General features: G+C 39.9%; 1 protein-coding gene across 2 annotated transcripts; it reads right to left on the bottom strand.

Moving 5' to 3' along the window:
• Window positions 1-737: 737 nt before the first annotated feature.
• On the bottom strand, window positions 738-16,864 carry ywhabl (tyrosine 3-monooxygenase/tryptophan 5-monooxygenase activation protein, beta polypeptide like). 2 transcript variants are annotated; one of them, XM_060870843.1, is made up of 6 exons: window positions 16,707-16,864; window positions 13,726-14,031; window positions 6,819-6,942; window positions 2,285-2,448; window positions 1,606-1,701; window positions 738-1,300 (listed from the first exon to the last, which is right to left on the bottom strand). In XM_060870843.1, the coding sequence occupies exons 2-6, from the start codon at window positions 14,017-14,019 to the stop codon at window positions 1,241-1,243; spliced, it is 738 nt and encodes a 245-aa protein (XP_060726826.1). In that variant the 5' UTR covers window positions 14,020-14,031; window positions 16,707-16,864; the 3' UTR covers window positions 738-1,240. The 2 variants fall into 2 exon arrangements, with proteins under 2 accessions (XP_060726826.1, XP_060726828.1); XM_060870845.1 differs by lacking the exon at window positions 16,707-16,864 and adding an exon at window positions 15,941-15,961.
• Window positions 16,865-17,221: the final 357 nt, after the last annotated feature.

Below are 17,221 nucleotides of genomic sequence, written 5' to 3'. Positions count from 1 at the left end.
GTGAATCTGTACTGCCATAGCGACATGACCAAACCCAAACCTGGGGCTATGTTCTCAACCTCCACCAGCGCTGTTTAATGATAAAAAGATGTTGCGACATCGTTTTAACGCGATATGGATTAGACAGGATGTGGAGACTTTTAAATAATAAATGAAAAAAGGCAAACATATTAAAATGTTAAATTATTACTGTTTATTACACTTAGATGAAATTACATAACACCCGGCCCCCCCTCCCTCCCCCCAAATAACGTTTATGCTCGGTGTTTCATGTGAAAATAGCAAAGACATGAAAACAAAAATGCTAGCCAGCCCAACAATAACACCCCACCCCCATTAACTACTTCATAGCCACATGCAGTTCAGGCAAGTATCAAAAATTATCAAAGAAAAAAATAAAATAAAAATAAAAATGTAACGGGACAAAATAGTAACTGTATATGCACGTAGGAATGCTTGATGCTCTGCCTGTGCAGTCTTACGGTATCGGTATCAAGCGTATGTGCTCTTTGATCTTAGGGGTCCTTTCTACCTCGTAATGTTAAAGAAGAGCAAAGATAAATGAAATACGGACGTCACCTGCAACACAGAAGAAGAAGAAGAAAATAAACCAGACACTAAATCCACCAAAGTGACAGTACATGGAATGTTTTTTTTTTTTTTGTTTTTGTTGTTTTAAATCAGCATGATCTTGCTTATTAGCATGTGAAGCAGATGTTTCTTTATTACCTAGACTGACACTCTTTCTCTGTTTAAAGATTAGGGCTGTTTTTTTATTTTTTTTTTAATTTTTTTTATTTCTTTTCTTTTTTATTTTATTTTAAAGAACGCTTATAAAAATTGCAGCTGTGCATAACGAGTATGTCAAACACTCCAACTCCGGAACCAACGGACGTACAGGATAAACAAATGTAAAAGACAGAACTTGGAGTTGAGAACTTGCCTTTGCCTACACAGACACTTATGAGCTCACTAGCGGATGAGTGTCACTCCCTAACCCCCCGAAAAAAACTCCAACCCCCTAAAGCGTCCCTCAACCTCCCTCCCTTTACCCCTACTTCCCTACAGACAGATCCCTGGGTGGATTAATGACTGACGAGAAAAACAAGCAAAGAAGAAAGGAAGAAAGTAAGAAAGGACAAACTAAAGGAGGCAGAAGCTGGATGATGTGGTATTCTCAGTGGGATGATGTAAGCCAGATGTCAGGGATGACGGATAAATGGACGAACGGACGGACGGATCAGTTTTCTTTTCCTTCCTCGGTGTCCTCGGCCTCGCCCTGGTTGTCTGAGGTCCACAGCTGAGGAGGGAAGAAAAAGATCAGCGGCAAATACATGATTCTTTTTGATTTTCCTTAAATCAATTTCCCAGAAACAGAGTTTTACTGCTTTGTTAATTAGCTAGTACATGACCGCCTACCTTGCTAGCCAAATTAAATAAGTAATTCAGTTACATCGGTCATGTATAGGCGGAGTAGCTGACGACATTTCCCCTCGTTTTAGCATAAAATGATTACACGCAATTTCTTTTTAAGCCTGAACTGAATCTTTACACCTTCAAATCAAAATCAAACTTTTAGAGCAAAGTAAAGATCAGAAAACTCACTGTCAGGTTGTCTCGCAGCAGCTGCATGATCAGCGTGCTGTCTTTGTAAGATTCTTCATTGAGCGAATCGAGTTCTGCAATGGCCTCGTCAAAAGCCTACAGGGAAAAGAAAACAGACACAGTGTTTATTCCTTCATGTAGAGCCTCCTGATTAATTCCATGAACTGAGTTGCAAAACACCTCGTTATGTACATTTATGTACATTCACTGTCCACTTTATCAGGAACTCCTGTACACTTACAGTACAGTGCATATAATGAAGATGTAGGTCATCAGTTATGGTTCGAATCACACATCAGAATGGGAAAACTATGTGATCTCTGGGACTTCGGCTGTGCCGTGGACAGTTTGAGGGTTTGAAGTCAGCAGTTACTTCCAATCTAATATAATAAATGTGACTGTAGGAAACTAGCAGATTGGCATTGACTGCTGGTCTACAAGCACGAGTCTCCAGTCTCTTCTCACCGGCTCGTCCATAGCTGTTTAATCAACACTATATAAATAACACTATATAATTTCTTGGAGTTTAATGCGTCTATCTTTATTGATATGTTCCATCCCAGCCCCATCACCCAAGTGTAAATTTTTTTTAAAGCTGTTTATTTTAAGCCTGTGCAATGCACGCAAAATGGTTACCGGACAGAGACTGTGTAGAGCTGACTTTGCCTTCACTACATACCGTTTTGGCTAGCTTGCAGGCCTGCTCAGGTGAGTTGAGGATTTCGTAGTAGAAGACGGAGAAGTTCAGTGCCAGGCCCAGACGGATCGGGTGTGTGGGCTGCATCTCGGCCTTGCTGATCTCAAAAGCATCACTGTAGGCCTCTTGTGAGTTTGTGATGATGGCTGAGAATAGATGCAGAAAACAGCTGAATTGATTTGGTTAATGAACTGTAACAGAAACAGGCCTATATCATTTACTGTTACATTGTGTTATCATGGATACTTTCAAATATCCTTATTACTCTTTTCCTTAATCAGGACACAAAGCTTGCTCTAGAGCACACATTAGTTAGTCTTATAATCAGTCAGATCATCACTACAATAAAATACAAAAAAAAATAAAAATACAATCAAGACATGACAAACAAGTCCCATGTGCCCCTCTCTCTTTGTTCTGTAGGTGTCCTTGAAAAAAAGAAAGTAAAACCTAAAGTAAAAGAACGAAAACAAAAGAAAAGTTAAGACAAAAACAAACAAAAGAACGAACCAGTGGAATTCAAAACAAATAGCCCACAACTGTATGTGCTGCAGTTCTACAGCAAGAACCTTCTACAAGTTAAACCAAAAGACTGGAAAAGATTGTTATACTTTTATTTTTAATTTAAAGGAAAATGATTAAAAAAAAAAAATCTAATATTTTTCATCAGACTTGTGGCAAGTCAGAACAAATACCTGGAATCGGGTTTGAAAATATCCGAAATATTTGAAGAAAGTCACATCCTTGTTGTTGTGCTAGTTTAGATAAATGGCAAAACCATATATTTGCTGATCTGTGAGACTCTGGTTTAGGTTTATCTAGATTATGTTTATTAGAACTGTGACACGGTAAGTGTAAAGGGATTATCCGTGCCTGAAGTAGCAGGAATCCGACAGAGCTGTTAACACTACATACTAGAACAAATGAAATCTGATAAGCAAGTTACAGCTATCGAGACGCCATTTGCACAATGCTGACTGGTGGCTATTCAGTTTGATTCATTACTAACATTCGTCTGATGAAAGAAGGGTTTCTCGTTTCTCGAGCTACTGAACCCTCTATGGTATGTATTACAACATCAATGAGGAGAAAAATGATATTTTTCCTGGTCAATCTTGGACACTAACAATATCAGTAAACATTTTCATTATTTCCCTGATATGGACCCATATGCAATTCCATTACAGTTGCTTCAATGATTTCCTATGATACATTTACTGATTGGTCATGGAACTTTTTTACATAGAAAATACTTCTATGGTGCTTGTCTGGACAAAAAAGGATAAACTAAAAAAAGCACTTTTTATTAGAGAAAGTAAGAAAGAATGTGCTGAAAGAGGAACTAAAGATTGATCCCTTTGGGTCACGTGATAACGTTCTCTTTTGCATTTTCATCGGTTAGTCTTTGAGTTCCTCTCAAGTACTGAGAGAACTGGTATCAGTAAACCTCAGCAGATGATCGTGATTTAATAAACGATTTCTCTTAAAACTTGCACTGATTTCATTTTCATGACACAGCAAACGCTAAGGCAGTGAAGGTGTCACACTGTGTGTGGCTAGTAAAGCAAATAAAAAGGTGTTAAAAAATAACAAAACAAACAAACAAACAAACATTCATTCATTCATCTTCTACCGCTTATCCGAACTACCTCGGGTCACGGGGAGCCTGTGCCTATCTCAGGCGTCATTGGGCATCAAGGCAGGATACACCCTGGACGGAGTGCCAACCCATTGCAGGGCACACACACACACACTCTCATTCACTCACACTATCACACACTACGGACAATTTTCCAGAGATGCCAATCAACCTACCATGCATGTCTTTGGACCGGGGGAGGAAACCGGAGTACCCGGAGGAAACCCCCGAGGCACGGGGAGAACATGCAAACTCCACACCCTGGAGGTGTGAGGCGAACGTGCCAACCACTAAGCCACCGTGCCCCCCAACAAACAAACAAACAAACAAATAAATAATAAAAACACTAACACAATCAATGCATTATATGCATGTTCTTTTTCACGAACTGAAACAGCAGCAAGACCTCCAGGACCTGACGGTCACTTAACAACTTCATACTGAGTTTAATGATTAAAAACATGTAAATTAAAATATGTGAGTTTAGCTGTGAGGCACTACAGGAAAATATACACAAGTGAACAGACATGCGCGCACAGAGACCCACAGGCAGACAGACAGACACGGGCACGCGCACACAGAGACAGACAGAGACGGCGCGCGCACACAGACAGACAGAGACGGCGCGCGCACACGGACAGACAGAGACGGCGCGCGCACACGGACAGACAGAGACGGCGCGCGCACAGACAGACAGACAGAGACGCACGCGCACAGACAGACAGACAGAGACGCACGCGCACAGACAGACAGACAGAGACGCACGCGCACAGACAGACAGACAGAGACGCACGCGCACACAGACCGACAGAGACGCACGCGCACACAGACCGACAGAGACGCACGCGCACACAGACCGACAGAGACGCACGCGCACACAGACCGACAGAGACGCACGCGCACACAGACCGACAGAGACGCACGCGCACACAGACCGACAGAGACGCACGCGCACAGACAGACCGACAGAGACGCACGCGCACAGACAGACAGACAGAGACGCACGCGCACAGACAGACAGACAGAGACGCACGCGCACAGACAGACAGACAGAGACGCACGCGCACAGACAGACAGACAGAGACGCACGCGCACAGACAGACAGACAGAGACGCACGCGCACAGACAGACAGACAGAGACGCACGCGCACACAGACCGACAGAGACGCACGCGCACACAGACCGACAGAGACGCACGCGCACACAGACAGACAGAGACGCACGCGCACACAGACCGACAGAGACGCACGCGCACACAGACAGACAGAGACGCGCGCACACAGACAGACAGAGACGCGCGCGCACACAGACAGACAGACAGACAGAGACATGCACACACATACAGACAGACAGACACCCGCGCGCGCACACTTATTTCTTAATCCCCAGTAACTGGTATCCTACAAAACATGTACTGGATGTTTTTCAGCAACTCTCCAAAATCTGCCAAAAATCCAGATGTAACCGGATAGCCCTCAGAGTTTCACGATCTAACCGATAACCCTGATATAGACAGAAGGAAAGAATGAGCTCATTATTCGTCAATCTGGCGAACACAATTGACTGACTGTTTTATAAATGGATTAAATAACTAGCAGGACTTCCTCTATTCTCAGATGGATCAATGCTCTTTACACTGGCTCATCAGATGATACCAGACATGTAACATAAATCTACTCACAATTAACAGCAATGTGTTCATCTGGGATTATTTTTAAGTGCAATCGTTTTATGGAAAATAAAAACTGATTTTGGAAGTTTTTTTTTTGAAAAGTAAATAAACGCTATCCAGATTAACAAGCTACAAACGCTTTAGGGCGGTAACACTTCAAACTCCTGCTCCTCTCTATTCACCAGTAGAACCCAGTAACCCTGTTCTTTCATTTCAGGCTGTAGTGGTATGAAGCGAGGGACGCAGATAGCTGTTGATAAACTTTGATCTGTGGCAGAAGTGAAGAGCCGAGCTCATTTGAATGTTCTCAATGCTTCAGTGCCACGTGATGTCCCATAAACTTCCTGGCACAGGAAGGCAGTCGGTCTGTGATTCTCCATACACACAAACAGACTAGATGATTCAACATGATTCATCCCTCTGCACTACTGGAAGCCAGAAACTGGAATCACACCATTACAGTTATAATCTTTCTGCAGCTTTCTGGTCATTCCATTAATACGCTCAGAAAAACGTGCACGTTACTTTAAAATGCTTATTTTTATCCTCCTTTCATCGATACTGAAACAAGCACCAATGTTAACTTTTAGACAATGTGGCTACAAGCTGGCTAAATCAGTGTTGTGTTGTGGTGTGCATGTGGAAACTGAAGAGTTTGGTTTATAAACTTTACTGGATAGTAGCGGGAATACGGTACTTTAATGAATGGGTCTTGACTTCCTAAAACCTCGGTGCCTCATCGCTTCCTCTCCCTTGCCTGTGACTGTTCACGCAAGAGGAAATGGTTACACAGTGGAAACCACAATGCCCTGAGGTAAGCGTGTTAAGAGCACTTCTATGGCTTCAGACTGCAAAAACATCCCATTTTACACAACGACAAAATCATTTTATCTAGTGAAAAAGGTTATGCTGCTGCTTAACGCTCACAGCTGTAATTTGCAGGACGGAAAAAATGTCAAGGGTGTGTTCAGTACGGGATGACTAACGTGCTTTTCAAAACAGACTTTACACTTTCAGGAAGAAAATAAACCTTAAAAATGACAAGGTTCTGAACCACGGGGTTGCGCTTATACTTGGGCAAAGGTTTAAACGAGTCGGCTACTTCTAAAACGTGCTGACTTAGATTAGGTTACAGGGTTCTGTGTGCTTCAAGTCTAACCTCCTGCTCGGTGTGTGAGATCATGGAGAGACAGAGAGTGGCTTACAGTTTTTCTCGTCTCCCACGGCTACCTCGGCTAAGTAGCGGTAGTAATCGCCTTTCATTTTCAGGTAGAAGACTTTACTTTCGGCTGGGGTCGCCTTCGGGATCAGATATTTGTCCAGAAGAACCTGAGAGACAAACAGAAAGAGGAAATTAGAGGAAATGTATCAACATTTTCTGTTATGCCAGTAAACAAATCAACTGATTTTCCCCACCATCACTTATATAAATCTTTCTGCAGCGGTATTCAAACAGTTAACTGTATTAATGTGGTGTGGACAGACATATTAAAGAAAGACTTCAACCTAGAACGTAAAGACGTATACACGACTCGCACTATTTGATCTGCTATTAATGCAGTGCTTGGAGCAATAAGCAGCTACAGGGTCAAAAGTGTCACGCTGTTGTCTATAAAGACTTTCAAAAAAGGTTGAAGCCTGCATAAAGCCTGGGGCTGGATCTGAACAAGGATATGATATCATACAGATTTGAGAGCTCAAGGCAGGCTGGACACTCACAGATATTTCCAAATGAATATTGCATGACAAAGCAGTGGCCTTGTGCAAAAACATCTGAATTACAAACCTGGGAAACATTTAAGCGTAAACTTGTCTGTCTGTCTGTCTGTTATATATAGAACTCATTTGCACTTGTAGATTGGCAGAAGGTGAAATATGGCAGAAGGTGAAATAAGGCATTCTTTAATACAAATTACAGTAAAATGCTTTACAATCAATTTCATTAAAAAATATTGTTTTGGGGAGTCTATTTGCAGGTTTTTTCTTTTGTAATGGAATTGTTTCTGCTCTGCGTGTAATTCACATGTAGTGTTAATTTCGTCAGACGAGACGAAATATGTTCGTCAACAACCTTTTTTTTCATGACTAAGACGAGACGATGACAAGACTGCACCACTGTCCAAAAACGCTGACTAAGACTAAATTAACATGCATTATTGTTGACGAAAAAAGACGAGACGAAAATGTTTTGTATAAAATAAAAACTAAGATAAAATTCATTTTCGTCTACAATTGTCTCTGCTTTTTCATCAGCTGTTTAAAATATTCAGAACGAGTTCGCTGCTTCGCGCTGTTTAGTGTGTGCGTAGAAAGAATTCGTCCACACGCCGCTCAAAATAAATAAATAAATAAGTAAGTAAGTAAAAAAGTCCTGAGCGCAAGTCCACCCCTGGTCTAGGCGGCTTTTTGTGTTAAATTATATTTCCTGTTGCTGCACAGGCTCTTTTATTGTACACGACAGCTTATGTCCCGATGACCGGTCTTTGCATTACGATTAAAAGCAGTATCAATAAAGTAAAAATGTGATGTGCAGTCAAGTTCGAGTGAAACATATGTGAAACACTTTTTTACTGAAATGTTTATCAGTAATAATCTCAGTAATAATGTGTTATTTAAAAAAAAAGACTACAATTTTTTGACTAAAACTAGACTAACAAAAAAAGATATGTGAATGACTAAATATGACTAAAACTAACAAGGACATTTGGCACAAGACTAAGACTAAATTAAAAATAGGTGACGAGATTAACACTATTCGCATGTTCTTCAAACATTCTTTGGGAGTTTCCTGCCCCAGTCCATAGGCATGCGTGGTTAATTGAAAGACATCTTTTAAATTGTACTAAGTGTGTGAATGAGAGTGTGTGTGTTTGTGAGCACAGTTGTGCCTTACAACAGGTTTCCCCTCTGCCTTGAGCCAAAATTCCCAGGGGATCTGCCCCAGACTCACCTCCAATGTAAGAAAAATGCTATAGAATATGAATAAATAGATGATGATCAAGTGTTATAATGTGCCACATGCTAATCTGGGGGCTGTGAGGAGCGGTTTCAGTTCACTTACCCTGTAATTAGCAATCACCACAGAATCATAATGGCTTTTCTTAACAGCTGAAATGTGACACTCAGTCAGAGCAATGCTCTCGAGAGAGCTTTTACCTCTCAAAATTCATTAGACGGTGTACGTGCTCCCACTTCCAATCACCTGCTCAAAGTCCATTAGTGTCTTTCAGCCTAAGCAGACTCTTAAATAGAAAACTCTCGGCCTAATTGGGATTTTTCTCAAAAATGAGAAGTGACAGACCTGGGGATGGTTTTTTCTTTTCTTAATTTTGAATTCCCGTTTTTGCCCGTTTTCTTTCTTCGGATGATTTTTTTAACCGTTTGTTAGTATATTTATAGGCATAAATATATTTCCAATGCAGAGATCATCAAATGACTGAAACCGACACCCTTCTGCTTTTCTGTTTTCATGATCGTGTACCATCAAGCAGTTTTGTTTCATTGCTCAAGCGTATGAATTCCAACACGGCCAGTGAGGTCAGCCAGCTTCATGAACACCTTCTCGGACACAGAGCTAGTGAGTATACGTGGCAAGTATTCGACATATGAATGTGTCTTTAGACGCGTTTTAAACTGATCTTTTAAACTTTTAAACTGCAAGTCTGTGAGAGTCCGTGTGTATGGCTTTTTTTTTTTTTTAAATTGTGCTGCTTGTTTTGAGAACCAGTTTATTATTCTCATCAAAGCAAAGTGTTATTGGTGACAGCAAACCAAAAAAAAATTAACAAAATATGGTGGCTTAGTGTTTTACATCTGCACACCATTCAACAGCACAAGAAAGCTAACTGAGGCCATCCTTAAAAATATTCGTTTGCCATAACCCGACCGACCCTGTCAATTTAGACCCGACTCAATTATTTATTTATTTATTTATTTTTTGCTTCAAGTCCGACCAACTTGCCGTTTGTAAATTTGCGTTAAGACCGACCAATTTTTTTACTCTTCAAACAACTAATACAAATTCTATTCGAAAATCTATTGCACGAATCGATTGGACCAACCAACACAAGTTTCAAAAACGAAAACAGGAAATTGATTTTAAGGGCTTTCTCTCGGAGCGCGTCCAGTTTTTTTTTTTTTTTTTGGAACGCGTCACACAGCAACTGCAGCTTCGGAGACACACGCATAACAGATAACAGCAAATAATACTTCTGCACAATGTTTCTCTTTTTACAACAGAAATGTGAATGGTGTGTTCGACCTAAGGCATGGGTTGAAGACCCAGTCAGTGACGTCACGAAAATCTAATTTGTTTAAATTCAAACCTACGTAATCACCATCACCAAAATTGTACTTTTTTTTTTACACTGCAACTTGAAGAAAAAAAGACCTACCTACCGACCTTTTTTTTTTTTTTTTTTTTACTGCAAACCAAAATATTTTTAAGGATGGCCTGAGGACGGTTCACAAGCCACAAGCCTCAGAATGTTGGTTTGATGAGCAGTGACACAGGCAGCAATCTAATAGCACTATTCATTACATCGGTCAGCTTTGTACTCAGGTCTTCATCAGTAAATGTTTGAAGACTTCGGCAGGAAGGAATTAGTGTCGAGTCTATAATGAACTCAGAAATTACACTGGACTATTAGTTCCTTAGGTTCCTGGTTGCTTAAATTTCACTTAACTAAAAAATGTTGTAGAAAGGACATCATTTCCTCTCCAGTGTCACTCAAATGTGGATGAGGTTCCTTTCTGTCTGGTTCCTCTCAAGGATTCCTCCTCATATCTTCTCAGGGAGTTTCTCCTTGCCTCAGACTTGGCTTACAGGATTTCGTCCCCCAGCCCTGTGCTTGAAGTCTAACCGAACAGGTTCAGTGTGTGACGTCGTGGAGAGACGCCTCGTCCCAGACTCGCTCATTAGGAATAATCGTTAGAGATAAATAGTAACTTAATTTTAAACCTCATAATTCTTATTCTGTTTCTATACTTCTGTAAAGTTGCTTTGAGGCAATGTCAATTGTTAAAAGCGCTATACAAATAAACTGAATTAAAAAGAAAAGAAAATCTAATGCGTTTCTTACACAACAAAGAGCACATCATGACTCATACATGCAAAGAATGTAGACACTGATTCCAACAACAATAGAAGACAAATCTTTACAGGACTTTCTTCTCCTGTATAAGTATTAGAAGAATAATTATCCGTGTTTTACAGTCATGTTATTAACAGATTATTAGGCTACATGTAAACAAAGTTACTGAGCAATCAATCAATCTCAAGCACAAGAACGGAAGTAAATGTTGTTATTCAACAACAAACATCACGGACGGCAAGGTTCAGAATATAGACAAACAACAAATAAACTGACCAGACATGAGCTTGAATCTTGCGTCTGTTTTATATGTTCTGGCCAGCAAAACCTAGGTGTAAACAGGAGTCACCTGTAAGTACTTTCTCTTACTCCTTCTCCTAAGTATTCTAATTTCACTTACAAAAGCAATATTAAGCCAATATTTCATTATTCACACACGTTTACATTCTCAAAAAATGCAGCAGTATTAGAAATGTGGTGCAAAAATATCCCCGAGATCTACAACTGGAGCATTAATGATTCTTCTGGTCACTAAAAGTTATTGAGGTTAAAAATCACAATAAATGGGTTGTGTTGGTGTACCGCCATCTTCGTCATGACACAGATTCTCAGATGCATTGAGGTCTGGGTTTTGACTAGCTTATTTCAAGACATTTAAATGCTTCCCTGTAAGCCACTCCAGTGTAGCTTTAACAGTATCTTTGGGTTCATGGTCCTGCTTGAATGCAAACTTCCACCCCAGTCTCATATCTCTAACATACCGAAACAGACTTTTCCTCAATTGCCATATATTTAGTTCAATCTATCTTTCTTTGGTGACCAGTTTTCCAGACCCTGCTGATGAAAAGCATCGTAATATGTTGTATGATGCTGCCACCACCATGCTTCACTCTGGGAATGGTGATATTGGTGTGATGAAGTGCTGGATTTGCACAACACGTACCATAATGGTCTTATGGACAGATACTCCCATCTCCTCTCTGGAGCTCTGCAGTGCCTGCTTTGTTGTCCTTGCTGAATAGCTTAAGGAGTAGGTTAAGGAGTTGGACTACCGATTGGAAGGTCGTGAGTTTGAATCCCAGGTCCAACTAATGGTCCAATGAGCAAGGCCCTTAACCCTCGATTGCTCAGTTGTATAAAAAATTTAAAATATTTAAATGATTCTTCATAGTACAACAGTCCATGTGCTTGTTTTCTATTCTACACAAGAGTTGAAATCATACGATAAGATGGTCGTACGATGAGTGGCATTACATTTATATAATGTCCAACATACCCCACGCTTATGTTAGATCACAGGAGCACATTCATTGGGATGTTTGGAGAACAGATACATGACCAGCAGTAGTAGTGATAAGGGTTAAAGGGTTTCTGGGTCTATGTAGCGCACACTTCTAGTGCTGTAGATATTTTATTTATACTGGAATCAAATTTTTTTTCTCTAACAATCGTTTGGTATGACGACTTCAAATCTCTGAAGCAAAATTGTATTAACAGTTACAAACTGGATTCAGGAATCTGCTGTTCATGACAGCAGAATCTCTTTGCTATTTCTAACAGCTGGACTTCCAACTAGTCCCACAGAAGTCCACAATAAGCGGTTCATAGGAGAGAAAATTAAATATGCTTAAAAATGATCAGAGCCTTGGCAACCATATGCAAAACAAAGAAAATCAGGACACTGAATAACGCACTTTACTCAAGTAAGTTTCATGTGTGCGTACAAACGGATAGCCGCCAAAATTTCAGATCAAGTCAGTGCAAGTTTAAAACAAGGAACTAGGAAATCAGGAGGAAAATCATATATAGTACACACTTAACTTCAACCATGAGAAAAATTCAAGCCCCAAAGCTTCATGGTAACTTTTAATTCTTATCTGTAGGCCACTTTGGGTAATGGTGTCAACCCAAACGAATAAATGCAGATGTAGTTGTCTTTATCCAACCTGTTTGTGTTCACCTGAGGACTGCTTTCACCCACTAAGGACACACTTGTGTCTGGGACAAATGAGATCGAGGCTAATCTGATAGGCTTGGCTGAAGAAATTCTCTGCTCAGGAGCACTAATTCGAGTAATGTCTTATGAAGATTATCACGCTCCATTACTATGGGATGAGTAAAGAGGTTGGCTGATTCACTGCCACCTGGTCATAGGCACATTCATTTTTACTGTTGTTTTCTAGACCAAATTAAAGCAAGATATTAGGCTTGTACTTATACACAGCCATATTATATGCAAAGAATAAAACACAACGGGATTTGCTGTTAAAAGAAAATGATCACGTCCCAATGTGCTTGAGTCCACTTATACCACAACTTACCCTATTTGCTGACAATTAATTATTCCATTCAATACATAGAGTCGTTTAACATTGTGGAATGTCGGTGAAAAAAGTTAGTTCCTGTTATCACTTACGTTATAGAAGCAACAGGCGTTCTTTCACAGGTGACCTTTCCCTCTTTTGAAGATAATATATAAATTTACTTATCTTGAAAGTAATATAAATAAAGTGGCCATACATATCTTGTTACAAAAAGCTTTACCATGCCAAGAAGCTTTTCTGTCATTATTTATAACAGCAATTTTTAATCTATACAACTCCCTGTTCATGTTGGAACTAAAATAAAAAATGAACCTGTAATTTGCCTTTACAAAAATTGACCGACACCTTCAAATTAATCAGATTCAAGCGTTCAACAGCTCTGAACAGCGTATGCCTTTTATAAACTACAAATCTGTAACACTATATGGTGAAAATGCTAAGCGGTTATTTTGCTATAACAATGTAAATATCACGAGCTGTGTAAATGTTATGTGTACATTCTTAATATCACCGAAGCATTTCAGAAGAAAACAATTTGTTCAATAAAGGACACGTGGATTATTTTGCAATAAATATTCCATGAGATCTTGATCTGTTGTGCCTACAAAAAGCTGGGGCGAGAGAGAGAGGAAATAAAAATAAAAAATTTGAAGAAGAAAAAAAAACCAAAACAAAAAACCCACAGTCACTCTTACCAGCACATCATTGCAGATCTCCTTCAGCTCCTTCTCGATCTTCTCACGATACTCCTTGGCCATCTGCTGCTTCTTCTCACTGCCTTCGGTCTTCTGCTCGATGCTGGAGACGACTCTCCAGGAGGAGCGCCGTGCGCCCACTACATTCTTGTAGGCCACCGAGAGCAGGTTGCGCTCCTCGTTTGAAAGCTCAGCGCCACCCTCCGTCACCGCCTTCATGGCAGCAGCCATGTCATCGTAACGCTCGGCCTGCTCAGCAAGCTTGGCCTTCTGCACTAGTTCACTTGTGTCCATGGCTGCTCAGAGCTAGAAGGAAATTTAAGCATACTTATGCCATACAGCGTTTGGATCTTTAAGAGGCTTATGTGTTAGTTGGACAAGTTAACAATAGACTATTTTACAAAGTCAAAATATGATGATTATTATTATTATTATTATTATTATATAATCTATGAAAATATAAGAAATCTAACAGTGTGTGTAATTTCTAATTAAAGCCAAGAAATATTTAAAAAACAAATAGTTGCATATTGAAAAGGTGACACATTCCAAGGGTAATTTTTCTCCACTATGTGTGAGGTTAGATGATATATAATAAGACACAGGCCTACTCCTGATACATCTGCATGCTGTTTACACATACGCCCCAACTCCCCAGCTCTATAATAAATTCTTTCTGATCTTAAAATGGATATGCTGGTGCAATTAATACACCAATGTCTGCAGTGCACAGGAAGCTAAAAGAACTGATGCATATTATTCTGATCATTTATATTATAAAATACTGCTGAATTATATATAAATCAAAGTTACATCAGGGCAGTGAGGCTTTTACTGAACAGACCAATGCAGTCAAACATGTAGATCCAATTCGCTATTTCCCATGAGATATTCCGATATGGAGATTACATCACAGAGGCTGTGAGGTCATGTGTAAACCAAAACATTTACAATGATGCCTGTAAAATTGCGTGTTTCCTTATTGAACTCCATCTGTATTGCATATTTTCTGTTTTCCTCTTGCTCCCTGGCATACACTGCGCATTTTCCGATATTTTATGATATTCAACAAATGCTGACCAACTAAGGACTTTGGGGGTAAAGGATTGCCTCGGTGGCTGGATTAATTTAGGTTGTATCCCAACTGGTTGAGAATTCCCTACACAAGTGTCCTATATAGGGAATGAAATAATGGCTCCTATGACCCATGTAGTACAGAGTATGTCCAATAAAGAGCTGTTTGTGAGTCGGCGATTTGCATTATCTAAAAGCAGTTAGGTTACACCTAACTTATAACTATTATTCGTTTCCTGGATCAACTTTTACAACATTATCAAGGATTCTTCTATAATGCACAGAGGATTGGAAAACAAGGCATTTTGAGGAGGTGTGTCAAGTGTCAGAAAAAGTGCCATTATTGTAATGATTTATTAAGCAGCCCTCTTACTGTGTGCATTTATAGGTCTTTGTTAAACAATAGAGCAGTTAGTTTTGTCTCTTTATTAACGTGACCTTATCAGAAAATGTCTTATGCATAAATCCGGGATTCGTAATCTGCCAAGCTGATCGTATGGTCAGAAAAAGCCTCCAAAATTAAAATACGTGAAGTAGCAATCATTTCACGAGTGAGCAAAAGTGCGCATGCGCGAAACGTCTCGATAGCTACCTAGTGACAATTCGTCACCACACCGGACTCGTTTATGATGTTAATCTTCATCTTCGAAACGTATCGAACAAAACCGACACGCGATGTGACGTTTTTTACTATATATTATACATTTTTTTTTGCACTGCTCGTTTTATATAAAAAATATATGCATTACAAGTCAGCTATAAAGCGAATTAACACAAACGTTTCGGTGAAATAAATCAAACAACAAAAAAAAATAAACGACAAATACAACATTTGTGGAAACGGCGAGCATTCACACGGAACCTACAACGAAGTGGTATTAACACAGGAGGAAAAATGCGGATGTGCCTTTATTCCCCACCACACCCAGTTCTTCCCTCGGCTACTAATTGACCGACTAGTTGTTTTTTAACCTCTACACCACTCCAGCTAACAAATACAGAAGCTCGAAATTCAATAAGTCAATAATAATAATAATAATAATAATAATAATAATACAGACGCGAATCTGACTTCAAAGTGAAGCGGCATGATAACTAGCTTAGCTTTGAGATAAACAAACAGAGCATTTTTACAAACCACCTCAGAGAACAGCGCTTATCCTGCTTAGCCTAACGTCACCGCGTTCACATCAACACACCCATATATATCTATAGATCTCTATATCTATTCATTCGCTCCCTCGTTACACGACACGTTTTTAACGTATAAACGTATTCACGTTTATATGCGCAAAATAAAATACTTCAGGACTTCCGGACAAAGCGTGCTAAGCTAGCTAGAGCTTTTTTATAAACCGTAACGGATGCTTTCGTCATTTTAACCGCTCGATTTTCGCAGCACAACTTTGACATGTCTGTTCCTGCCCATTTTCATACTCAATCTGGGAGTCGTGCTTTCATTTTTTTTTTTATTCACGCCTAACAGATTTTCCTCGTCTGATTACGGGGACGTTTTTTTTTTTTTTTTTTTGTAGCGTTCATCATTAACTATACGGCGTTGCTAAGTGGCTAAAACAGCGTAGCCTAAGTGCATTTGCGTATCTCGTTCGGTGTCTTCTCGGTTCAGATTTACAACCATCTCCTTCACAGATAATATATATATTTATATATATTTTAGTTCGGTAGTTATTTATTTTCCTCAGGTTAGCATCATTCCATTCCATTCCGATCAAGTTAAACGAATCTGTAGGCTATAACTAGCTAGCGACCGCCTTACGAGCTATTGTAGCTAATTTATCTACACATAATGGCACGGGGACCATTTGTAATCCTTGTGTTATGGATGTAAGGCTAAAGCGGTGCAAGAGGTGGAAACCGAGGCGAACGGATGATTAAAAAAGTCTTACCTGGATGAGAGTGATGGATGAGGATGCTGTTGTTAAGCGAAAGCTGGCTAACTGCTGCGCACAGCTGATTCTCGTGGGGGTCAGTGGCGCTCGGCACGGGGTTTCCCTCCAATCACAGACCGGCCCCAGGGGCTGAGTGAGAGCCGGGCGCCATTACGTCAGCGGTAACCAAGGCAACGCCTGATTTAGCACCCTGTGTTTCAGCAGGCAGTTCAAACGTGCTATAATGTACCATAGCTAATATATAGTACATACCGGTAACAGATTAAATGTACTTAATGTGTGGTGAATAACACAGACGTGTAGTACACGATAGCACTAAGTTATTAAAATCCAGATTTTTAGTCTGACCAGTTAGTCACCAGATTTTATATTGCTTGATCTGATTAATAAATAGTTATTTGAGATTTTCTAATTGCCTAGCTGTTTTTTTTAATACTGAAAAATAACTACACTGCAGACAAGTCAGTAGTCAGATTCTTTTCTGTAAGCACCTAGTATAGATGGTCTACCAG

The sequence above is a fragment of the Tachysurus vachellii genome, chromosome 5 (assembly GCF_030014155.1).
Source record: "Tachysurus vachellii isolate PV-2020 chromosome 5, HZAU_Pvac_v1, whole genome shotgun sequence".
In the NCBI taxonomy this organism is placed as follows: domain Eukaryota; kingdom Metazoa; phylum Chordata; class Actinopteri; order Siluriformes; family Bagridae; genus Tachysurus; species Tachysurus vachellii.
Note: the sequence above shows the minus strand (reverse complement) of the source record. Positions and strands in the feature narration are given on the sequence as shown.